The 27713-nt window shown below is 40.6% G+C and overlaps 1 protein-coding gene across 1 annotated transcript in view; it reads left to right on the forward strand.

The window, feature by feature from the left end:
• The window catches only part of rragca (Ras-related GTP binding Ca), a 48370-nt gene that overhangs the window by 866 nt on the left and 19791 nt on the right, over positions 1-27713 (forward strand). The window contains exons 2-5 of the mRNA XM_084336363.1: positions 477-680; positions 10488-10687; positions 19834-19948; positions 22041-22183. Coding sequence (XP_084192489.1) covers positions 477-680; positions 10488-10687; positions 19834-19948; positions 22041-22183 — 662 coding nt within the window. The remainder of the gene's footprint in view (positions 1-476; positions 681-10487; positions 10688-19833; positions 19949-22040; positions 22184-27713) is intronic.

The following is a 27713-nucleotide window of genomic DNA, read 5'->3' on the forward strand; positions in this document are numbered from 1 at the left end:
TGTTATCTAACTCCACAGCAGGGTTAGACTATTCCAACGCTTCACATTGTTAAGTCAGACACTTTTAGACTAGCACTGTAGATAAATAATTGATAATGCAGTTGTGTGATATTTTTATTATTATTATTCATGTTTAACTCCACAGTGGGCTGTCCGTTTCAGATACTAGAACAGGATAGAGCTAGACTGAATAATAACACATTTAGGACTGTCTTATAGTAGATTCCATCGACTCCTTAAAAAATACACATCAAATTATTTCCCCATGCATACCTAATGTTTGACTGCGTTGGCTGTAAATCCTTGGGCCCATGAGTTCCAGATTAAGTCTGTCATGTAAGCCTCTAAGGGTGGGCTCAGCAACATGTGATTTGGCTTTTTCCTGCCCCAGTGGCACATGAGCAGACTCTAAGCCAGCAGCGCTCCTATCCTCTCCAGCAACACTAACTGCACCAATATCTCCCTCCTCCCCTCAGGTGGTATTCCACAAAATGTCACCCAATGAGACGTTATTCCTGGAGAGCACCAACAAGATCTACAAAGATGACATCTCCAGCAGCTCCTTCGTCAACTTCCAGATCTGGGACTTCCCCGGCCAGGTGGACTTCTTCGACCCCACCTTCGACTACGAGATGATCTTCAGAGGGACCGGGGCGCTCATATTCGTCATCGACGCTCAGGTGAACGGACTACTCTGAAGGTTTTGAAAAACAACACTCAAAATTCAGTCACATGGCCATAAAAAAGACCCTCCCATATGATTTTAATATACAGAGCTTGGAACCCAAAAGGCATGTTCCTGTCCTTGGTGGGTCCTTAATGAACGTTCTAGTAGTGGAAGTCAATGGGCATGACATAAGAAACATCATTTAGAATGCCCCCCAATCGACTTCCACTAGCATGCTTATTATAATGCTAACATTTTCTTCTACCAATTATTCCCAACACCAAAACACTGGTGTACATATTCCAAGCACAATGCTTTCGTCTCATTGTGGTTTCCCCTCAAGTCAAAGGGGGGGATGGGTCCCCAAGGTGCCTGGATGGAAAACATCTGCCTAACAAAGTGGGATTCGCTTCCAACTTATGTGAAGGAAGGGCACATTTACTTTCCCTTGATGCCTCATTTCCCCCGCCCTTCCACAAAGGGTATAAAATACACATTTCCAGCATGAAGTGTCTCCCACATTCCAGTACTCCACAAGGTCACTGAATCTGCACATAATTAAACAGAAGTATAATGGCTAAGAATCACATATGTAAATGAGTGGCCTATAGAGGAAACTTCCAGTTTGCATATGTTTTAGACCATTTACTAATCAGGACACCTTTTTTCTTTTTTAATTAAACCTACCGTAAAATGTTTTCCTGGTTGTGCTAACCAGCATACATTCGTTTTTATTTGTTTAATCCACTTTTTCTCCCCATTTTTTTTTCTTTCTATTTTTCTCCCATCCCAATTTCGTATTATCCAATTCTTCCCTCCCCTGTCTTGAACATTGCTAGACTATGCCAGTATGCCTCCCACTGGTCGGTTGTAGTGAGGACAGAAGCCTTGCATCACATGTCCCCTCCGGTACACGAGGAGGCAGCCTGTTGCATCTTTTCACCGCAGCAGCTCAAACTCTCAGTGGCGAGGAGTAACGTGTGAGAGGCTCACGCTGCCCCCGCTACTTCCTGCTTCCGCCGCACCAGTGTTAATTTTGTTGACAAAAATTATGACGAAAGATGTTCGTCAACAAAGGTTTTTTTCATGACGACAACGAGACGTGACGTCACGTTATTGAAGACCACTTGAGGCTTGAGCTTAATCGTTTATTAAATATCGTTGACCACAACTGACACAAAAATGTAATTTACAAAAACCAGGACGAAATTTCTCTTCATGTATGTTGATATTGTTGACTAAAACAAGACGAGACAAAATAATTTTTTTAACTTTTTTTTAACTTTTTTAACAAAATTTTTTTTATTTTAACTTTTTTTTTTAACCTCGTCCCGAGTTGAGCAGTGTGACGGGGAGCTATGTTATTAGCATTAGCTGAAGAGCTATTTGAAAAGCTAGTTTTAGCTTAACGTTACCTTGGCTAAAGTTGGGACTATTCATAATCCAGCTGCAGACCTGCAAGCAAAGTACAGCAAGTTGGCAAAGGAGTATTCCAAGGTAAATCACTTTTTCACCAGTAACGTTACATTGTTTGTATTTCCATCTAGCTTGCGTTAGCTAGTGGCTAACCTAGCTCACGCTAATGTGGCTAACTGATCGACCTCTCCCACACAATTAATGACATGTTGTGGACAGCCATACCGGTGACAATGTTTAGCTTTTAGTGCCAAATGATAAGAGTGTGAGGCGGAGTCTCAAAAGAGAATGTTGAATATTTATTGTGCATTTAAAATCACAACAGAGCCTCTGCTACTACAGTAGCTAACCTAAATGGAGCCTTCTGGCTAGGAGGAAGTGCGCAACAACGTATAATGTCCGTGTGGAACCAATGTGCCAACAACCTTTCCGTGGGTGAAGCATAGTTGAGCATAGCACTTTTAATGATACTAATACTAATCTATACAATCACCTGTTGTTGAATAAATACCACTACTTTCTAGTTATTACTAAAAAACTGTATATATAAAACAGTAGCTGTAAGAAAGAAAAGGTTTTATAATTTATATAATTTTCTTTTCTTTTTTTGTACATTAACTAAAAATAGACAAAAATGTCATCCGTTTTCGTCGACAAAATCTAGACTTAAAACAAAGACAAAATTGAGACAAAAACTGACCAAGACTAAAATGCTCAGACATTTAGTTGACTAAAACTGACTAAACGAAAAAGAAATGAAGATGACTAAATATGATAAACGAAAAAGGAGCACTTGACACATGACTAAGACTAAAACTAAAATGAAAATAGCTGCCAAAATTAACACTGCACCGCACCGGCGTCACGAAAGCGACTTGTAGGAGTCGCTGTCCACAACGTAAAATCACCACCCACCGGCTTTCCCACCCTCTAACACAGACCTGGGCATTGTACGGCCCGTGGGATGATTCTGACCGGCCTGCAAAAGATTACATGATAATTAATTTTTTTTTTCTTCCATGTCAACGTTCACACGCACAATATACGCTTACCTAGGATTTGACTTGATTCAACAACAAATCAGTCGGGGCAATGGCAAGCCGAAAACTGTCGAAAGTGTGGTTATTTAAAGTTTTGATTTTTATTTATTAGAGGTAGGTAGATTAAAAAAAATTTTTATTTGCAATTAATTTCAAGGCAACTAGGCAGCAACAATCTGGAACACATGAAAACCCTGAAAGAAGTCAAACCATCAGCTGATCACCGGCACAGGAGCACTGCATGATGAATTTTCAAGGCGTTTAAGATTTCAAAAAGGTTGAGGATGAAATGCAGCTGGTTTCCTCTCCCTTTACCTGCAGTGTTGATAGTGCACCCACTGATGTTCAGCTTGAACTCATTGACCTGCAGTCTGATTCACTACTGAAAGAGCACTTTAAGTCAGCATCACTGCTAGAGTTCTACTCTGCTCTTAAGGAGGATAACTTTCCAAACATGAGGAGACATGCTCAGAAGATGTTGGTTCTCTTTGGATCCATATGTGAACAGACATTCTCAGTCATGAAGTTTACCAAATCCAGGTACAGATCCTCTCTCACTGAACATCTGTCGGCTGTGCTTCGCATCTCCACCTCATTCAACCTGACTTTGATGGACTTGTTAAAGCTCAAAAGAGACTGGACTTTGCACACTGAATGAAAAAAAAGAACTGAAGAACACTAAAATGTGGAAATATAACAAGTGAAATTGGACACTTGAACCCTTTATTTTTTTCTGCACAGTAAAAAAAGAAAACTGAAGAACACTAAAATGTGGAAATATAACAAGTGAAAATGGACACATTCTTTTTTTTGCACAGTTCTGAAAACATTAAATGTTTAATATAGGCATGTAGTTAAAAAGGCTACAAAACTGGGACACTTTTCTTTACACCGTTACACAGTTCAGTGACATGTCTTGTTTATTTTGGCTACAAAGATGATGTGATGTCTTTAGAAAGCTAAGAATATCCTTGTTTCAATAGTATATGAAACTCAAAATGCCCTTTGTTATTAATGTGACTGAAAATGAGTTAAATGTTTCACATTTTGTTTATCATTTTGGAAATTCTATTTGAATAAATGATATTTTTGAAAGCTAACCTCACCTTTTAATTGCCAAATAATAACATACACTCTTACCAGCGGTCAAAACAATGCCATTTACTGCTTTTTATATAGAAATAAAATGTATATTATGCATAATTGAGTTCGGAATTTTGGCCCGGCCCTCCAAAATATTTTCAGTTGCTCATTTGGCCCCCTGGGGAAAATAATTGCCCACCCCTGCTCTAACACTTGCCAATTGTGTTAGTATGAACGACCAGCCAGCCGGTAGCAACACCGAGAGCTGGGCTCGAACCCAGCGTCTCCTGCGTTAGTGGCGAGCGCCTTGCATCAGTCGCCCAGCATACATTCGTTTTAAAAGGCGGAGGACGTGCCATTGCTTTTTGGCACAATAAAGTGACTTTGACAAATATACTGTGTCGCACGATTATGAGATAATTACATTTTGCTGTCATTTCACGCTCCATTCATTTTCTCGCTGAGCTGCCTGGCGAGATGACTTCGGTGACTCTCTCTCCCCACAAGGGTTTGAAGCACGTCGTTCTCACTAGAATGCGCAGGCATGAGTACAGAGAGCCTGCTTTGTGTGGTAGTTCTCCCTGAATAATATACATTTACTAACAAAGAGCCGTTGTTCCCCTTTTAAAGGTGGCCAGGTTGTTTAAAAAAAGAAGGGGAAAAAAAGAAGCTAAATATTGCAGATATTTTAAATGGATTTCAGGGCCGTTCGACTTCGATTTCCATTAGTGGTGTTCCCTTGCTGGGAACCAGATAGGCTAACGATTTGTATTGTCAGGTCGTCACCAGAGGGCTCACTAATGGGACCTGCACCTTCCTTTTCACAGGTTATATCAGGTCGGAAACGTATTCAGCTTGTAGACTATAGAACAACAATGGAACTCCACAATTCCCCATTGTGTGGAAATGTGAAATATAAACGAAAGCGAGCAAACTCTGTTGGAATACTTTTTAACCGGATGAGCCAGGACGACCGTCGGGTCGCCAGACTATTGGGTGTCACCGCGCCGTGTGCCTGTACCAGTGCCACACACATTAACCTGAGTGCTTGGACCGAAGCTTTCTCATCCACAATCACATTCTAAGCTGATCTGGTTGAAAGGTTTATAAGTCATCAAAGATCTAACCCTGATGCGATTTGTCTCTGTGGTTGATCACACAGTGAGTTGTAAGGAGACTCTTGTCACAGCGGGTTGTCCTTGTTGTTGCTGTAGTTGACGGTGAAGTAATGCGTTCACTCATACCTTGTCTGAAATGCCTGTTCTTATTTCAAGTCTGTTGCAATTATTAGCTTAGGTGTAACCGATAGGGTAGCATCTTCTGTCTGTGAGTGTTTAAGCCGTGGTTTTCTGTCTCTTTTCGACTAAGGAGAATGTGCTGTCTGTGGCATAATTTAGCTTCTCTAGCTGGTGCATTATATAACTACATATTGAAATGATCTGAATTTACCTACATAAGCCATTTCCTGAGCTTGTCAGAACAAGTTTTAACTGTTGCTGTCAGAAACATACCTGTCAACTCTCCCGTTTTTCCCGGGATTCTCCCGTATTTCAACCTTCTCTCCTGCCGTCCTCCCGTTAAAATATTTCCCTGTATTCTTTTATTTATACAAAATAGCTGCAAATCCCCTCCGTGACAATAGGTGGCAGCACTGTAGATTAGAAAATTAGAACAGGAAGTCAGACAGGAAGACAGTTGAAGTGGGGTTGTTCCCGGAGAGCTCACTCTCGGCCGTGGTTTCTCAGTGTATAATGTATGGTGCTCTCCCTCAACATGCGAGTAAGGTGAGACAACACTATTCTTTAGTCCAAATAATACCCTACTTTATACTATATTATTGTCATTCGTTTAATGTAAAGTCAGTCTTACATTGGCACTGCTTTAACATAGGGCTGGGCGATATGGCCTAAAAATAAAATCCCTGAATTTATTTTTTAAATCCGATTTACGATTTTAATCGATTTTTTTTCTCTTGAAAACTAGAAACGCCAAGGAAATCATTCAAATAACCTTTGTTTTTATTTGACAGTGACACAAAAAAATTATCAAACCAAGATGAATGTCCCTATTGGGATTGAAGTGCAAACCTAACTTTCACCAATCTTTTCACCATTTTTTTTTATATAATATATATATATTAGGGATGCTCGATATTGGCTTTTTTACCGATACCGATATTCCGATATTGTCCAACTCTTAATTTCCGATACCGATATCAACCGATACCGATATATGCAGGGTTTCCCCCCCCCAAAAAACTGAATAATTTCAGGTAACTAATAATTTCACTGGATATATATATAACAAATATTGTTATTGTTTTTTTCTTTTTTTAAACCGATACAGATATTTTCCGATATCACATTTTACTGCCGATATCGGCCGATAATATCGGTCGGCCGATAATATCGGACATCCCTAATATATATATATGTAAAGTTAATCAATACACAATGAAACAATATCTTTATCTATATCACATGTCAAAACTACTTTAATAAAACAAGATTTCCGGCCGGCTGATTGGCGCAGTGGGCAAGGCGCTCGCCTCTAACGCAGGAGACGCTGGGTTCGAGCCCAGCTCTCGGCTTTGCTACCGGCTGGCCGGTCGTTCATACTAACACAATTGGCAAGTGTTAGAGCAGGGGTCTCAAACTCAATTTACCTGGGGGCCGCTGGAGGTAGAGTCTGGGTGAGGCTGGGCCGCATCAAAAATTCCACAAAAAAAGGGTTTCCAGTATTCCAAAAAAAGTACAACTGATCCAATCTTCTCAATATTTAGCAATAACATTTCAGAACATGAACAGTTCTTCAGAACATGAACGGTTCTTCAGAACATAGGCTTCTCAGTGGTGTCAGTGGACTCATCCACATGCAGCTATTGAAATGCACTGCATTTTTTTTTTTTATTCTATAACAAAGCTGTTTAATCAAATCACCAGCCAGTATTTCAGTTATTCTGGTTGCTGTGCGATCTGAGGGGGATTTGCTTTTGTTTGCCTTCAAACATGGTCTCCATCACTTCAGTCATACATTATTTTATTATGTATGCATCAGAGAGAGAGAATGGCTTCTTGTGTTTAGCCACCCATGGTTGCTTTTTCTCGTTGTGACATAGATTTAACAATAATTCTGCTTGCAGCTTGATATGATTTTCATTCCATTTATTTGTGTGGTTCTTAGCACTGAATTTTGAGGGAAGGTTGCATCAAAATAACTGTTTTGTTTCATAGTGGTGTTTCATATTGCCACTCTTCACAAGAGCTACCGTTTCTTGGCATATTAGTCACATTGGTTTGGTGCTGGACTCAGGATGAACGCATATTTTTCAGTCCATTCACCCTTGAATTGCAGTCGACTTTTCTTTTACTGGCCATCTTTGAAGATCCCATATTTTTCTGCTGCCTGCCTGCTGGCGAAACTAGCTACATTTATCTCACGGAGATAAAACTGGGAGCAAGGCTACTGTAGATGCGCTGTCAACTCTGCTCTGACTCGGACTGAAAGAGACGACACGCATTCCGTGAAGACCCGCCCTACTCCCCTACTCTGCCTCTGATTCGCAGACTGTGGGTGGGGGGGGAGAAACTCTGACGGGACGCTGAATGTGATTGGACCAGACCCGTACACAGACACAGACAGACAGTGGCAGTGCAGCCGGACATGCAGAGCACTGCTTGCAGAGGAGATTTAGCGAGGATGCATTTGCCTTCCACTTTACTTGGTATCACTCCGGAATCACGTTTCAACCAAGTCACTAACGTAACGTTGCTGTCATGAGCCTGCGCTATGGTAGCCTACAAGTGATAAAATAAATAAAACTTCCAACTCGCGCAACGACTCGGCAACAAGTTGCGCGCGGGCCGCATTAACACTAAACTTTGATGTCAAGTAGGGGGCCGAGCGGTCAGGTGGCGTAGCGGAGATTGTGCTCGTCACCAATGCAAGAGGCTGCGGTCTCGACTCCCGGAGAGTCAGCATTGCCTTGGCTTGGGCTGATCGCTATACTAACTCGTTTGGCTGAGTTAGGGGGAGGGAAGCCGTGGGTGGGTCCTTTGAATATTTTTTTTGATTGAATACTTTATTTTGACACAAATCGTATGACAAAAAAACATTTTAAAAGACAAGACAATAACAGTGTCAATAACGCAGCGACAGCGACCCCTACAGTTTGGTCGGGGCGCCTGCACAGCGAGGGTAGGATCTGGAGAAAGGTAGTGTGACCTTCCACACGTTACACTCTCCCGGTGAGAATCTGCGCTGCCAGGCTGGCTGCCGGCTGGCTGCACATGTGTCGGAGGAAAACATGTGACAGTCTCCGGCCTCCCGGACCAACAGTAGGGGGGGGGTGCGCAACAACCAGGAAGGGAGTTGGGAATTGGCATAACGACTAACGGTGGGATGGGAGAAGGATCGAAAAAAAAGGGGGAAAAGATTTAAAAAAAAAAAGAAAAAAAAAGTAGGTGGCCGCAAAATATCATCCCGCGGGCCGCAATTGGCCTGCGGGCCGCGAGTTTGAGACCCCTGTGTTAGAGGGTGGGAAAGCCGGAGGGTGGGGATTTGACGTTGTGGACAGCGACTCCTACAGGTCTGTTTGGTGACGCCGGTGTGACAGAAGCAGGAAGTGACGGGGGAAGCGTGAGCCTCCCACGCGCTACTCCTCGCCGCAGAGTTCGAGCTGCTGCGGTGAAAAGATGCGACAGGCTGCCTCCTCGTGTACTGGAGGGGACACGTGATGCAAGGCTTCTGTCCTCACTACAACCGACCTGTGGGAGGCATAGTCTAGCAACGTTCAAGACAGGGGAGGGAAGAATTGGATATACAAAATTGGGATGGAAGAAAAATAGAAAATGGGGAGAAAAAGTGGATAAAAAAAACAACAAGATTTCCGTTTTTCAATTCTACTTCTGCATGCACCGGGAGAATTGAGCTCATAGCACAGATTTGGAGTTGATAGAATGGACATTGCTGTTCTTAGGAAATGTTGCACATGGTGGAAATAATGGAAATTAACATTTCTAACATTAACATTTAGTGTATGTTTGTGGGCGGCTAGGTGGCGTAGTGGGCAAGGCACTCGCCACCAATGTGGAAACGCTGGGTTCGCGTGTTCGAATCCAGCTCTCCACATTGTTTTCAGTTTGGCTGGTCGTCCGTACTAATACAATTGGCAGTATTAGAGGGTGGGAAACTGATGGGTGGGGATCGGGCGTTGTGGACAGCGACTCCTACAGGTCGGTTGGTGCACCTGTGCAGTAGAATCAGGAAGTGTCGGGGGCAGCGTGAGCCTCCCACGCGTTACTCCTCGCCACTGAGAGATCGAGCTGTGCAGGTGAAAAGATGCGACTGCTGTTACCTCAAGTACCGGAGGGGACTTGTGCTATGTATGACTTAGTCCACATTGCAGCCGGCTTGTGGGAGGCAAGAAACAGCGTTCGTGACAGGGGAGGGTTGAATTGGATGATACGAAATTGGGATGGGAGAAAAATATAGAAAATGGGAGAAAAAGTGGATAAAAAAAAACAAAACATTTAGTGTATGTTTAAAGTTGATACATTGAGGCATGGTAGAATTTCACTTTATATTACAGCAGTATCTGTTTTTAACATTACAATTAGTGTCTGACACTATAGACACATTAAAAGTCAACTTTGTCATTTTCCAATTTGTGCAAGACATACAGAAAAATTTAATTACGTGCCCCCCTTCCCACGGTGTATATAGAAAGAGACAATAAACACAAAAGTAACAGGACACAATATACAACACACAGGACTATGTACAATATAAACAGTGCCTACAATTAAATTAATGAATTAATTAAATAAGAGGTAAAAGAGAACTTAGTGTAAATATTCCTTAATTTGTGTCAACGTTATAAAAATCCTATTGTATTCAACAAATTAATTATGATACACCACAATGTGCCCTTTCTATCTATTCTAAATCTATGGCCTCGCGATTCCACGGCTGCGCAGTGCAGACAATATATATATATATATATAATATACATACGAGGGGGAGGAGACTACATTGGGAGGGGGCGGGGCCGGGGCAAAATATCCAGTTTTTTCAAATCCCAATGTTGACCGCTATGGTCAGAAACAGCATTGTGAGGTAGTAATGTACAGTACGATTGCCCAACAATTTAGCTTTAAGCCCTTGCACCTATCCCATGCTATTGGCACTATAGCAGAGCACAAGCTTGTTGTTCAAATCTGTATCTCTGTGTTGTGTCATTGTCGTCCGTCCGCCCCCCCCCCCCCCCCCCCCCCCCACAGGATGACTATGTGGAGGCGCTGGTGAGACTCCACCTGACGGTGTCCCGGGCCTACCGCGTCAACCCGGAGATCAACTTCGAGGTGTTCATCCACAAAGTGGACGGTCTCTCTGACGACCACAAGATCGAGACCCAGAGAGACATCCACCAGAGAGCCAACGATGACCTGGCCGACGCCAGCCTAGAGAAGCTGCATCTGAGGTACACACACACACACACACGCACGCACGCACACACACACACAACCAGATGTTTCCTACAATATTTGGGGTATAGACTAACATAACATACATAAGTGCTTATGTCCATGTCTCCAATATCTCAACAGGTCCTTATATGGGAACTAACAGATCTTTGACCTCTCGGGTGCGAGGATGTTCACTATTGAATATTACATACAGGATATATTCAGAATTACACTCTTTGTTTGAAAGAGATATAAAGGTAATATAGAAATTATTATGGATATGATATAGATATGTAATGTTGTCAGAATTCACATACACACACACACACGCACACACACCAGCTTAGAGAGGTCGCACCTCTCAGACCAAATGTATTTGCGCCGTTCTCTAGATCAGTGGTTCCCAACCTTTTTCCCCCCAGGGACCCCCAAACATCTCTGATGAAATTCGCGGACCCCCTCCTAATAAGATACCATAAAATACTTTTTTTTTTTTCATTTTAATAACAAACTGCTTATACACAGGCATATGCATCACAATTAGACCCACTATGCTTCTTTGACTTGTGCCTTCAATCAACAAATCTCATCTTGCACCATATGCATTTCAAAATGTTTGGCCAATATTCAAATGCTGTATTCATCCTCTCAAATCAGGCCCTAATGGTGAACGGTTTGCATTTATGGAACAAATCAATGCAACAAATTAAACTAAATATGAGACAGGAAATTCCAATCAGTAGCAGAGAGAATCTGTCCTAGCTGGGTTTAATACCTTTTTTTTGTCATTTTAATAACAAACTGCTTATACACAGGCATATGCATCACAATTAGACCCACTATGCTTCTTTAACTTGTGCCTTCAATCAACAAATCTCATCTTGCACCATATGCATTTCAAAATGTTTGGCCAATATTCAAATCCTGTATTCATCCTCTCAAATCAGTCCCTAATGGTGAACGGTTTGCATTTATGGAACAAATCAATGCAACAAATTAAACTAAATATGAGACAGGAAATTCCAATCAGTAGCAGAGAGAATCTGTCCTAGCTGGGTTTAATACCTTTTTTTTGTCATTTTAATAACAAACTGCTTATACACAGGCATATGCACCATAATTAGACCCACTATGCTTCTTTGACTTGTGCCTTCAATCAACAAATCTAATCTTGCACCTTATGTATTTCAAAATTTTGGCCAATATTCAAATCCTGTATTCATCCTCTCAAATCAGGCCCTAATGGTGAACGGTTTGCATTTATGTTGAATGAAGTAAGAATCCACTGCAGTAAAAATATCCTCACCTCGAGTGGGTGACTGACATGAGAATGTCCTGCTTCAGATCCTCATTTTCAATATATTGCACATAAACGATGAGCACAGCCTCGTCTGCGACAGTTGTAGTTTCATCAAGTTGTATGGCAAATGGACCCTTTCTAAGCTTTTCTGACAGCTGCTGCTCGCAATCACTTGACATCTTATCAATTCGGTATTTCACTACATTGTTCGAGAGTGGTACTGATTTTAGTTTATCCGCCACCTGTGGGCCGCACAGTTTCTAAACCATTTTGATGCAGGCTGGTTTGATGAGCTGCTCGCCAATATTGTGCGGTTTCTTTGCTTTTGCAATTAAAAGCGAACACTCAAAGGAGGCTTCGGTAGCCTTCTGTAAATCACTGCCACCCCTGCTCCACGCTACTCTAACATCAACAGGCTTGTTCGCCTTGAGAGACTGTTCTTTCCTCCGAAAAAAGTCTGGATCCTTCCCAACGGTTTCTGGGTGCTTAGACGCCTGATGTCTCTTCAGCTTGCTGGGCTTCAGGCTCGAGTTTGCCAACTTTTCTCCACAAATCACACACTCAGGTCGTTTGTCTGGTCCCTCAGTGAAGCCCATGGTGATGTAATTTTCGCGATTGCTGTAGGTCCTAACTTTTTTTGCAGATGAGCTGCCATCATCTCCTTTTCGTTTGTCACACATTTTCGCCTCTGGCGGCTGACTGCAGACGAGCCGAGAAAGTTAACTAGCGTGCTAGGCTAGCTACAGAAAGTGATACAGTCAACTGATTCGCGTTTAGCCGGTAGCCTACTGTTAACATTCAAAAATCATGTCTAGATGTTTATTTATTTATCTTTATTTTTTTATTGTAGTGGAGAGACTATTCATGCTTCTGATGATAAAAAAAAATTAAAAAAAAACTTTAAAAAAAAAAAAAAAAAAAAAAACTCAAATCATCTGTGGTCTGGCGGACCCCCTGCGCCCCCTGGCGGACCCCCAGGGGTCCGCGGACCCCAGGTTGGGAATCACTGCTCTAGATGATACCGGACCAAAACACAGTCCTCACTTTGTTCCAACACATATTTGTGAATACAGCCGTAATAACAAAACAGGATATGGAGAGGGCTTCAGCGTTCTTGTTTTGTTTCAGGTAGGTGCTCTTTGGATTAAATCCGGGGTAGGATTCGTTTATAAAAGAGAGGTTGAGATCCAAGGCAGCTCTACAAATTTTTAAAAAGCCTTTATTTGTTGGCTTACATTATTTAGAAAAATATTAAAAAAAACGACATGTTTCGGCCTACATGGCCTTCTTCAGGGTGTTGTAGCTGTGACAAGACAATACTGTGACTAAATAAAGAAAAGACTAAAAAACAAAAACAAAACTCAGGGAGTGACTAATTACAATGGGGGACAGCTGGTCCCAAATGAATGAAGGCAAAGCACATTCTCAACTTGACATAGTTAGAAGACAATCCACTTATAAGTTATGTCTACGTTGAAGGAATAGACAATAATACTAAATAGAAATAAACAAATTTGTATATTATATATGTATATATACACACACACTCAAAATATTATAACAACATAAGGAAATGAGTCAAAACAAACATAGAATAGATCAATAATAATATAAAAAATTATCAAAAATTATCAAAAACAACAATGTAAGAGCATTGAGTAATGCAAGACAAAAAATACTACTATATAATGTAATCTACTTAGCCTATAGAAGTGAAAACATGTCCATAGAGTCATTTAAACCTGCAAAGAGGTGGCCTGTAGTCTATCAAAATACAATAAATAACAATGTATAAATATAATAAATAAATAAAGTGTTCTACTGGCCTATAAAAATGATACCATGTCTATGGAATCATTTAAACCTGGGAGTGAGGTGGCCTGTAGTCTATCGATCCAGCGACTTTCTTTCTGGTTTAGAATTCTTTGTCTATTTCCTCCTCTAGACGTGAGTGGAACACTGTCAATTCCGATAGCTGTAAATAAAACGGAGGTAATTTGGTGAACTTCATGAATATGTTTAGCCATTGCATAATCCATGTTGTTAGTTTTGATAGCATATTTATGATCTGCCAGTCGATCAAGTAGGCGGCGTTTCGTACGACCAACATAAAAAGAGTCACATTCGGAACAAGACGGTATATAAATAACATGTGTCGTTTGACAATTAATAAAGCTGTTAGAAGTATATGTCTATTTTGTAACTGGGTGGGTAAAACCTTTTGATCTTACCACCACATCGCATTGTTTGCAGTGACCACATCTATACGTTCCTATAGGAGGCTTTGGTAACCATGTAGATTTAACATCTGCCGGTAGATGGCTTCGTACTAATTTATCTCCGAGATTGGGGGCTCTCCTAAATGTACAGAGGGGCGGGTCAGGGAATATGTTAGACAGGGCCTCATCACATTGGATCAAGCTCCAATTCTTTTTAATTATATTGCGAACAGCAAGGGCCTTAGTACTATAAGTGGTAGAGAAAAACACCCTATCGGTTTTCTCTTTTAGTGTCTTTCTTTTTAAGAGGGAGTCGTGTTCTACAGTAGCGGCTTCAGATATAGCTGTTTTAAGAGTATTATGTGTATAGCCACGTTTTCTAAAGCGATCATACATTTCTCCGCTCTTTTCTCTAAAATCAGCCTCACTGTCACAGATTCTACGTACTCTTTTAAATTGGCCGTAGGGAACATTGTTGATCAAAGTAGAGGGATGGAAGCTCTCTGCATGTAAAATAGTATTTTTATGCGTTAACTTCCTGTACAATGACGTATGTAGGTCACCATTCAAATCTTTAGTGATTTCTAAGTCCATAAAATTGACTTGATCGGGACTAAAATCTAGAGACGGTTTTATATTTGGGTTAGTGTTGTTCAAATAACTATGAAATGCTTTCAATTCATCAATAGTGCCTTTCCACCACATAATGATGTCATCTATGTATCTGGCCCACCAGATGATCTTATCTTTAAATACGTTTTGAGTGTTGAACACATAGTCGTCCTCCCATTTTCCCATAAACAAGCCTGCATATGAAGGGCTAAAACATGCACTCATAGCACAGCCTTTTACCTGTCGATACATTTTGTCCTGAAATAAAAACACATTGTTAAGTAAAGTCAATTTAGTTAGTTCGACCAAAAAATCTGTAGGGGGGTCCTGTGAGTCAGTGCGAGTATCTAAAAAATGTCTCATGGCTGTCATGCCTTGGTCATGGGCAATACTGGTGTAAAGGGCTTCTACATCCATTGTCACTAAGTAAGTGCCTGGTCCAATATTACCTTGCTCTAGAAGCCAACCTTCTCTTTCTCTCCTCATAAAGACAACCTTCTCTCTCTCTCATAAAGACAACCTTCTCTTTCTCTCCTCATAAAGACAACCTTATCTTTCTCTCCTCATAAAGACGACTCTTTCTCTCCCCATAAAGACAACCTTCTCTTTCTCTCCTCATAAAGTCGAGCTTCTCTTTCTCCTCATAAAGGCAACCTTCTCTCCTCATAAAGACGACCTTCTCTTTCTCTCCTCATAAAGACGACCTTCTCTCATAAAGACGACCTTCCTTCTCTTTCTCTCCTCATAAAGACTACCATATCTTTCCCTCCTCATAAAGACTAGACGCTGCCCTGTCGGAACTGACTGCCATTACTCAAAACTCAGAGACCAAATGTATTTGCGGCGTTCTCTAGATGATACCGGACCAAAACACAGTCCTCACTTTGTTCTAACACATATTTGTGAATACAGCCGTAATAACGTTCATTACACAAGGACCAAAGATGCCACTAGTGCGTGTCCCAAAGACGTGCGTCAGTGAGACAGATTGACCTGTGTGTTCCCATCACATGTCCCACAAACTGTACTCTTAGCGTTGCTGTTAGATTCCTCTCTGGCCTCCTAACGAACGGCACAGACATGCGCTCCACATACCAGGAGTGTTAATTAGTCTACCACTTAAACCAGAGAGGAGTGCTGCGTTTCCTGAGACCGGTCTTGGTCCTTTAAGCCTGATCTGTTAAAAGATAAATACTGATGGTCCTCCTAGTCTTGTCTTGGTCTTGGATAGGGCTGCACGATTTAGTGAAAGAGCAATTGCGATTATTGTGGACAATATTGCGATTTTGTAATATAATATATATATAAATGGTAATGGTTACCATTTATTAATGGTGGGAATCGCCAGAGACCTCACAATACGATACTATCGCGATACTTGCGCCACGATACGATAGTATCGCGATACTAAATATACCGCGATACGCTGAGTATTGCGATATTAATATTGCGATTTTTATTTTATTTTTTTAAATTTAATTTATTACCTTTTTCAACTGCAAAAGTAAAACTGTCAACATGTTTTATCTAATAAAATAAAGTTCAGTCTGTTCATCTCCCTTCAATCATTTTTATTGCAGAACATGGTATTTTCTCAAGCAGACAGAAACACTGTAATCTGTGTTGCATGTACCTGACAAACTGAACTGTTTGTATTACAGTCATATTCCAACTTAACTGAATGCACATGTGTGTGTGTTCTACTGTACTATTACAGGTATTTAAATGAACAATGCAACTTCCTTATAAAAAAAATATATTTTTTTATGAATAATTAAATATCGATACTTTGCGTCCCTGTATCGATACAGTATCGCCATGAAAAGTATCGCGATACTACTACGTATCGATTTTTTCCCCCACCCCTACCATTTATATGTATATTATATCACAAAATCGTAGAGCTGTACCGAATGTAATTTTTTAACATTCGAAGCTTCTATTGAAGTATTCGAACGAAGCTTCGAATGTCTGTCGTCATATATATATATTTTTTATATCCTCAAACTAAATCCTCAATTTGAATAAAGTGATTAATCTGGTATTTTTTTTTTTTATTAAATCAACTTTCTTTAATGAATATAACTCATCAGTTTCGTCAACATAAATAATAAGGGCACGGTTGGTACGAAAGTGATGGTGACGTCTTATAGTATAATACTATAATATTAGTGTAGCCTAATCTTTATCTGCAACTGTGAAGAAAAACCCCATTGGTTTAAACAGAATGAATAGACACGTAAAAAAAAGATATAAAAAATTAAATTAAATAACTTTTTATTAAAAATAAAAAATTCTAATGTTGCTTTTAGAATTCGAATGTCAACATTATGATCGAAGCTTTGAAGCATTCGGCTCAGCCCTATAATGGTGTCATGAGTCTACTTGTTTGGTTATCAAGGAAAAGGCAGAGATTACTGATGGTTTTGAAATGTGTATTTCTCAGCTCAAACAGAATAACTTAACCACATACTATTTCTATATTTATAAAATAAATCATAATAATGAATCATGTTACCCTTTTTTTAGTTCGGCATGCATGTGAACTGTGGATTAATTCCAAAATCTAACTATCACCGTGCGCTATATGACATGTTTGGGTACAGATTTAGTTTTGTCTATAAATAGAGACGGATTAAACAGCAGCTGTGTGTGAGAATTGTTCACATTGACCTAATGTGTCAATATTAGGGGTGCACGATATAGATTTCTTGATATCGATACCGATAACTTTCTGCTCCTCAAGGTCGATACCGATAACCGATATATATATATTTATTGTATTATAATTATTTTTTTATGTATATTCCTGTAGTGTTGACCTAACCAGATTTATCATGACATGAGCGTTACTACTATGAACAAAACAAAGCCAAGAGAACAGTTTGACTCTTCAAATAAAGTGACTATATTTATTTTTCCAAATAAATATAATTTGAGTCAATCACAAAATTCACAATCCGTCAATGTCATTAACAATGTGTTTCCCTGAACAATGAGTGAACTAAAAACCAACAGGTATTGTGCTTTGTCAGTAGGGATGGGATACCATCCACATTTGAATACGGTAGCGGTACCTGTAAATCGATACCGGTACCCAACGGTACCTTTTTTCGGTACTTTAGTCTCTAAAAATGTTATCTACCTACCTCAGTTGTAAAAAAAAAAAAAAAAAATTATCCAAACTTCAAATAACCACATTTTCGACAGTTTTCGGCTTGCCATTGCCCCGACTGCTTTGTTGTTGAATCAAGTCAAATCCTAAGTAAGCATATATTGTGCGTGTGAACGTTGACATGACATTTTTTATTTATTTTTTTTAAATCGGAGCTATCAATAATTGTATCGGGTTTATCGGGATGACGTCATAATTGCTGATTATCGACCCGATAATTATCGTGCATCCCTACTAGTCAATATATACTTTAACGTTATGTCTGGATAACAGTCCGTTACCAGTATGAGATCCAGGAAGGCAAAAGCAACTCCTCCTCCCCAAAGTATTTACAGAAAATACCTCTGCATTAAGATATTGACAGGGCAAAATCATAATAGAAGCCTTAATGTTATTTATAACAAACGTTATGCAGTTGTGGGTATTTGTTATTTCAGTGCATAATGTCGAGCCACAACGTTATATTTCCTTTCGGTCACAAGGCAGAATTGTCAAAGAATGATCCAACACGTCCACTATGTTGCACTACTAGGTCAGAGGACTGGAGCTCCAGAGTTACCAGACTGACAACAACTCTCATTACAGAGAAAGAAAGTCCTTCTGACTTGAGAGCCACTTAGAATGAACAAATTAGCCTAATTTATACCTACCGGTAGATAAGAACATACATACGTGTTCCTTATGGTTTCAGCTAATGCCTTTTTCTTTTCTTTTTTTTGCTGATCCGAAAAATTATCCAATCTGTGACTCAAAACCGTGATATGATCAGAACCATTTTGTGATCCATTGCTCGTGATTTTTGGATGTTTTTTGATACAGTGTCTCTATCGTAGAACATGAATCCGGGTCCTAAATGCTGTAGGCTAATAAAAAGCTCCCTCAGGCTCAGCTGAGAGCCGGCTCTTCTGTAAGGTTAGATCTTTAATGGGTGGTGTTGTTGGCGCCCCATGCACTGGACCTTACGGAAGGGAGAGATTGCTGTTTATTCACGTCAGATAGCCGGATCAATGTTCAGTTTACATGGAGCTAAGAGAGATATCTGGTGCTCCGATGGTGTGTTGTCTGGCTGTCTGCACTTGCAACATTATTTCTCTGCCAAGTAAGAGCCATATGACACACATGACATACAGATAGACAATACTGCTACATCTATACATTTATGACATACCAGATTTACAAATACAGTATTGTTTGTGATACAATAAGAGTCTAAAAAAGAGAGTATATACATTTGACGAAGAAACTACATTGGAGGAGGTTGGGTGGAGGGGGGGGGACTGTACATTGGAGGTGGTTGGGTGGGTGGGGGGGGGGGAGGGGGTAACTGTACATTGGATTATCGACTAAACCTAAACAAGTAGGCACCCTTAAAACGCTAACGCTAATAAAAAAAAAATACAGTGGAGGTTAAAATAAGAATATGACAGTCAGGAGATTTTTTTTTGCTTTAATCCCTGGAGCCTGCAGACAGTTGGCTGATGTCATTGACTTCCCCTTTGTTTGATCTTTTGACTACAGCACTTTTTACACAAGTAACCAAAGCGACCGCAGTGTCAAAGCGACCGCAGTGTCAAATGTTGAATCACCACTCGGGAATCAGTCGATGCTAATCATTAGGCTTCAATTCCCCAAAATGTTTCCAAGTTAAGGTCAGGATGGCTGAAGTGCCGCCTGAAGGTCCTCTACTAGTCTACTCCACAAAGCAGCTGCCGCTGGTCATGTGTCCGCTTTTGTGTTTTTACCTGTCTTCACACAAAGTATGAGGAACCGAGACGTGTTCCAGATGCTGATTGTCAGAAGAGTAAATGCTTGTTCACTTCCCTCTTCTGTCTTGACTTCTGGTCCCCATCCCAGCTTCTACCTAACCAGCATCTATGACCACTCCATCTTCGAGGCCTTCAGCAAAGTGGTCCAGAAGCTAATCCCCCAGCTGCCCACCTTGGAGAACCTCCTGAACATCTTCATCTCTGTAAGTAGAGAACTGTACATTTAGTGTGAGGAAACCTATTTTTCTTTGACTAGTGTGATGCATGTGTGACTCAAGCTATGTGGTCTGAGTCATTGTCAGCCTTGGCAAGTGTCCCTCCTGCTTTTATAGGCCTGGTGGTAGTTTTATAACAGTTTTACTTAAAGGCCCAGGCAGTGTTTGGACTCCTTTTTGTAAAGCGCGGATTCGCAATTGCTGCAGCCTTTTTGCAATAGACCACTCCCATCGCCATGCTCTCCTTTTTAGCCAATTGGCATTAACACACACACATGCACGCACGCACACACACACACACACTTGACCTCCACAAATCGCAAAGATGTATCCAGCCAACATTGAAGTGAGAAAGAGGAAGGTGCTTGAACTGAAATCACACAACTAGCAACAAGACAGCTGTTGCCAGCTGTGAAAGGAAACGCTGTGACTTTAGCCTCCTATCGTATCGGCCACGTTCTTCAGCCTCTTATGACATCAGCCACGTTCTTCAGCCTCTCATACCACCTGCCACGTTCTTCAGCCAAACACAAGAAATTGTTTCAGGATGGCAAGATATTCCAGGTGGCATTTCTTTCAGGTGCAGACGGGTTGTTTTAAAAACAGGACTGAACTCATGGAAGGTGTCCACAGCCTTCAGTTGTCCAGGAGAACAGTGACATGGAGCCATGAGGGGACGCCAGGCGCAACTGAAAAAGAACATCAAAACCTGTGTGTTTTTGTCTTCAGTTTGAGGAGTCAACAGACCTTACTGAAGCAGAGCTGTGACCAGGCATGACGGTGGATTTCATGGCCTTTTCTTTTCTACAGTCAGATTTTCTTTGTACAGTCTTAATTTTAGATTTAAGTGAAAATAATAGCTTCTGCTTGTACTCTTTTCTTTCCTCTGACGTGCAATATATTCATTATTTTGTGTTGTGCAGTCAAATTTGTTTTGTACAGTCATTTGTTTTGTAAAGTCTTAGAACCTGCTGCTTGACTCCTTTCTTGCCTCAGAGAGAATGACCTTTCTGCAATATATTCATTATCTTGTGTTGTGTAATTCTTGGGTTCTCTAATAAACATTTTGAACTGAGAAATGTGGCTTTTCTTCTTTCTCAATATTGAAATGTAAAGCAAAGTGCAAACTGTTCAGAGGTCATCGGGAGCAAGTGCTATCATCTATTTTTTTTTTTATATAATTTCAATGTACTTCTTTCTCCAGATAGTTGGAACATGTTTATAAACGGGGTTAATTATTAACTTGAGTAATCAGGAGCAAGTGCTATCATCTGCATTTTAAAGGTCCCATATAAGTTATTATTAGATAATACAAATGTGCATATTACCTTTCTCCCCAGATAGTCAGAATGTATTTATATATCTTTGTATTATTAATATTAAATGATTGACTCATGTTTGCATTATTCTGATTTACAGCAGCCTATAATAACATCTAAAAGCAGTAGTCATTCGCTTGGCAGGCGATGGTAGATCTCTCCAGCATGGGCGTAAAAGGCAAAGTAGATATTGTTGACCACCCCTGACCTATACAATCAACAGCAGAAAATATTAACAAACCGGATACTATAACAGTTTTTTTGCACAATTTCATTTCAACAATAGTTTCCTACTCACTTGTGCCGCTTGTAATACATATAAAGCGTTAAACTGTTTAGAATTTTAAAAAAAGTGTCACAATCAACCAGACATGCTAGCCGCCCTCCACTGACGTGATGCATGATCAGTCATGCCAACTCTCCTTTACTGTGACTACAACCTCTATGTTGGAAAGGAACTGGAACTGAAAGGGAAGGTCGAATTAAAGGGAAAATCAATTGCCACCCCTATCTGCTGTGGCTTAAAGCTTTGCTCAAATGTAAATACAAAATAATTACATTTACGTCATTAAAAAACTAAATCCTCCAGGTTAGTTTAGTTTGTTAAGTTCAATAGTTAAGTCTGTCCTGTCATCATTGTATAATTGTATATACACAGTATATATATATACATCAGTGATCTAACCAATGACATCCTGTCGCTCCTTTTTGCCCCTTCTCCTTAACAACCCCACACCATTCCTCCTCCTCTCGTCCTCCAGAACTCGGGGATAGAGAAGGCGTTTCTGTTTGACGTGGTCAGTAAGATCTACATCGCCACCGACAGCTCTCCAGTGGACATGCAGTCCTACGAGCTGTGCTGCGACATGATCGACGTGGTCATCGACGTCTCGTGCATCTACGGGTCAGTCTGTCCTTCCGTTTTGCTATGGCTCCTCCTGGTTGGATCACAACGAGTCAATTCAGAGGAAGAGGCTAACGTTTGTTTATCCTATGAGCGAGAAAGAACAAAAGATCTGCATCTGTTATCGCTTAAAGGAAATTTTAGGAAATTAGCTTACCGTCTTCTCCAGAGAGAGAGACAAGAAGATGGATACCAGTTTCCTCTCTGTGCGTTCAGTAGAAGGCTATCTGGCTGCATGTTAGCCTAGCTTAGCACAATGAATGGAAGCGGAAATGACCGGTTAGCCTAGGCATTGTCCAACTAACACCTCTCCCGAAGGCTAACCGGTGTCTGCTTCCATTCATTCTGGCCTAAACAACTAGCCCAGGGACTATAACTGAAAACTAGCAACCCTGCTAATGTTGGCATATTTACAGTTTTTAATTTGTATTCATTTATAAATGTATAACTGTTGATTGATAAGCACCGTTCCTGATCAAATAAACTGAGTAAACTAAACTAAGCTAGGCTAACATGCAGCCAGATAACCTTCTACTGAACGCACAGAGAGAAAACTGGTATCTATCTTCTAGTCCAGGGGTGGCCAACCCAGGGCTCGCGAGCCTCATGCGGCTCTTTGCCTGTCAATGTGCGGCTCTTCCATCCATAAAAAAAAAAAAAAATTATTATATATATATATATATATATTTTTTTTTACTTCACTCATTCCATAAGGATGTAGAATAAACATTTACAATTTTTTTTAAATGGTCCATTTGCATGTTCTTGGTATCTGAATCTAGGGACATATATGGATCAGTGTCAGAAATAGTGTGTCTGTTACTAGGCTTGAGTAAATTGTAATGAACCAAAGGAGAATATCAATTCTATTTAAAAAAATATATATATCTTTGACTGAATAACACCATGCTAAAATTGACCAGACCTGAAAAATCTAAGCAAATGAATAAAGGGATTAAACAGAAGGTTTTGTAGATACAGTACTGAATTCTGCCATCTTTTTTATAATGTAAATTTCTCCACCACTTTTCATCGTATTGCAACACCATTTTTGCAAGACGTTCACAGAAAGGTAGAGAAACTAACTGCGTTCTGTTTTATGGCAATAACGTTCCGGTTTGTGGGAGATAATCCCAAAAAATAAGAGAAATAAAAAAGTTAATCCAGAAGTCAGATGATTGACACAGGCGTGGTGTGAGCTGGGTAGGGTAGTTTTTCGAAATTCGAAAGCCCCGAGTCTCTTCCTTCAAAAGACTACACTCACTTTTGGCTGTGCCACTTCCTCCTGTCAATATGCGCTGGTTTTTGACTCAATGCCCTGAGATTTCTATAATCTTATATTTCACTAATAACAGTTAAAATAATTGGTAAACAAACGTAATGCTGAAAATATACACTTTTACTGTATATCTCGGGCTTAAGAAGTTAACCCTGTGAGGCCCAAATTAAAAAGACATTAGCAACTTCAGAGGCCAGAGGGTGGGACATATAAACACATTTACTATCAAATAGCATTGTGAGGCTGAACAACAGGACCAATTGACTATACATGTGCTTAGCATTTTTTAAATAAACATTCTTTTTTTAAATGGCTAAAAGTGATTTTGTAATTTTGCAACCGTGGGTCTCACAGGGTACTTTTAACCCTGTGAGGCCCAAATAAAAAAGACATTAGCAACTTCAGAGGCCAGAGGGTGAGACCTATAAACACATGAATGGTGCCGTGACTGAAAAAAAAGGTTGAGAAACGCTGGTATATGGTGTGGCTCTTTGTGGTACCACAGTAATTTTTGTGGCTCTTAGTCTCTGACTGGTTGGCCACCCCTGTTCTAGTCTCTCTTTGGAGAAGACTATAAGCTAATTTATCAAAATGTTGGTGTGTTCCTTTAAGTATCCGATGGAGTTTCTGACGTCTCGTTGATGAAATTGCTGCTGCAGCACATGGTAGAAAAGTGGTCCCTGAAAATAGTGTATGGCATGTTGTGTCATCATGCACACAAGGACGCACGAGGCACAATGCAGCAAAGAGAGAGAGAGATCACTTACCGCACGGTGGTGTAGTGGTTAAACACTGTCGCCTCACAGCAAGAAGGTCCAGGGTTCGATTCCCGCTTGGGGACCAGGTTTCCATGATGCCAGTTACCCAGGTGGGGTATCTCCCAGGCCTTTCTGTGTGGAGTTTGCATGTTCTCCCCGTGCTCACAAGGGTTTCCCCAGCCCCCCCCCCCCCCCCGATAAGATAAACCCAATGGAAAAACATGCACAACAACAAGATCGCTAACGCTGTGGCGTCCTTGACGAAGACGGACAGGAGCACTTGGATTGGTCCCCTGGCGCGGCTCACGTTGCGCCTGTCTGCTCCCGGCTGCCCTTGGGGGGGAAGGACGACGGGATGGGTTAATCGCAGAGACGAATCGCATACATGCATTGCATGCATGCCAATTAATGACCTCTGAGCAGGTCCTAAATTATTATTTATTTATTACTTACCTAACGAGACTGGTGATGTTGCTTTGCGTTTGTCTTGCACGTGAAAAAGTGTCACTGACGTCCCCTGAAGATTGAGTCCATTCAAATGCTAAAAAATATCTGCCTTGTATGCCAATTTGGCAAGCCACTGAGCATCACAGAAACAATGTGAAAGATAAAATTTTTAGTCAAGTAAAAACATTCTAACACAACTCGTAGAGCAAGCACCTTTCCTCTCGATAGCCAGCGGACCTCGGTGTGGAGAAGTAATTGCCGGTGATCACTGCCCATCTCATCGCATAAAGCTGCAAACAACCGTGAATTCAATGGACGGGCCTTGATAAAATTGACAGTTCTTACCGCTTCGTCCAAAACTGTTTTGAGATCAGCAGGCATTTTTTTTGGCAGCTAGAGCCGCCCTGTGGATGTAGCAGTGAATAGATTTCACTTGCGGAGCCTGCACTGCTTTTACGCGGGTAAGTGCAGAGGTGCAGGTGCATCTGTAAATCTGTCGTCACGCACGCGTGTAGCTTAATCCCAGCGGAAGAGTCGCAGAACGCTTCCGCATTCTTTGCCGCACGCCAGTACGGTAATGCGCATTTCCTTTTCCTTCGCCCAGGTGCTCGCGAGGTGCTCGCGCGCGCATGCGCATGAGATCCACGCTTGGTTCGACACATTAACACGCTTTGGTTCATATTAATCATATTAATCACATACACGCGATGGACGCAGCAGGCGATCACTGCTACTGTTATTCAGCCGCGCCGAGGTACATGCATTTGTACGTCACAGGAGAGAAACCGTGTATTCAAAGAAAGCTATTAAAATAGTCTTTGAATCTAAATATACTTTCTTTGTAAAATTTGTCATAATGTAGCATTTGTGTGTGTAACGTACTGTAAAAAATAAATGTTTTTTCACAGGAAATTCACTTCTCTGGTCTGCATCCCCTTAACAATTGTGTGTATTGAGCCGTACTGTATTGTACCCATTCTGCAATCTGTTATTTTCATTCAATCAATTTCATTCAATCAATTTTATGAATGACCGAAAAAACAATGTTACAAAGTAAAGTTGACAGCTGCGTTGTGTTATCGTTACAATGTACAGGGAAATAACATTATGGCGTTGCGAGTGAATCGCGTCGCGATAATATACATGTATTCCATAATATGTAAAGTACAGTTGACAGCTGCGTTGTCCTCATTTGGATAATATGTAAAGTACATATCCATCAATCATGTACCTCGGCGCGGCTGAATAACAGTAGCAGTGATCGCCTGCGTCCATCGCGTGTATATATGTGTGCTAATATGGCGCGTTAGCGTTAATATGTGATTAATATTAACCAAAGCGTGTTAATATGTGATTAATATGATCGCCTGCTTTGTCCATCGCGTGTATATATGTGTGCTAATATGGCGCGTTAGTATGAACCAAAGCGTGTTAATATGTGATTAATATGAACCAAAGCGTGTTAATATGTGATTAATATGAACCAAAGCGGCGAACCAAGCGGGGATTTCATTCGCCTGGGTGAAGGAAAAGGAAATGCGCATTACCGTACTGGCGTGCGGCGAAGAATGCGGAAGCGTTCTGCGACTCTTCCGCTGGGATTAAGCTACACGCGTCACTCACAAGTGCCACTATTTACCCATAATGATTAGCCTAATTTGAGAGTAACAAACTATAATACCATGTTTTATATTACACAACAGTTTTACAATTTTATTTTAAATTAAAATTATTTTATATACATTTTCTATTTAATTTCGCTTTTTTCCCCACGGACCACCTGCAATACCCTCGCGGACCACAGTTTGGGAACCACTGTTAGATGGTACATTCCAAACAGCTTTCTAACTGTTTAGCTGCATAGACCATATGCCGTAGTGTAGGAGGACTTAAATGTGAGGTCTGTTTAGTTTTATGCCCCAGTTGACGTTCACCAGTATTGCTAACAAAGGCTAATATTTTCCAAAGCTAAGTGTTTTCTGGCTGAAAGGGATAGGTTATGGGTAGGGCTGCAACTAATGACTATTTTGGTAGTCGACTAATCTGTCGATTATTTTTTCGATTAGTCGACTAATCGAAAAACAATTATATTAAAAAAAAAAAATATATATATATATATATATTTTTTTTTTTTTTTTGTACTACCTATCTTTGTGAAAGTGGCTTCTCAGCTCTGGTCCAGCTGAAGACAGAGCAGAGGAACAGATTGGACATTGAGCATGACCTCAGAGTTGCTTTGAGACTCTTGTCAGGACCAAACAACATCCCCAGTTATCCCATTAGTTCCCCCAAACTTACTGTCGGTCTGTTATGTTAAGCCAGTGCTTCTCAAACTTTTTCTGTCAGGCCCCCCTTTGGCGGACCCAAATATTTTGGGCCCCCCCCCCCCACCCTCGCCCCAACAAAATAGTCATGAAATGGGCCATGTTTAAATTTATTGAAATAACACCAATATCGTGACCTTTCAAATTGGCCCTATATTTTGTTTTCAGAGCTGTCGTGGATGAAAAGCCAGCTTCACACAGATACTGTATGTGGTGCTGAATGGTATCAACACCTTAACTGCTGCATCATGAGATACTTGGTGGGCCATGAGATGAGATACTTGGTACTCAGCACCACACTCTGAAACTAGCTCTCCAGGTGGTATCAGATGAGATTTCAAAGAGTTCTTCCAAGAGTTTGGATGGAGATGTGTCAGGAAGCTTTGTCTCAATGTTGTCTGTAAAGTTTTTTTTTATCCAGAGTAACTTGGTGATCCTTTTCTGTGTTTTATTAAATAATGATTTTCAGATTTTGAGAAATGGTATTTTCATGGAGAACAGTGCAGCTGCAACAGATAGCACTTTAGTGATAATTTTCTGTAATCCAATTTTTAATAAATCTCAAGGCCCCCCTGTCATGCCTCTGCGCCCCCCACTTTGAGAAACACTGTGTTAAGCTAAGAAGTCTTCAGCTGGCTGGACCAGAGTTGAGAAGCCACTTTCACAAAGATAGGTAGTGCAAAAAAAAAAAAAAAAAATTATAATATATATATATATATATA

The sequence above is a fragment of the Notolepis coatsorum genome (genome assembly GCF_963971535.1).
Source record: "Notolepis coatsorum genome assembly, chromosome: 19".
Classification (NCBI taxonomy): domain Eukaryota; kingdom Metazoa; phylum Chordata; class Actinopteri; order Aulopiformes; family Paralepididae; genus Notolepis; species Notolepis coatsorum.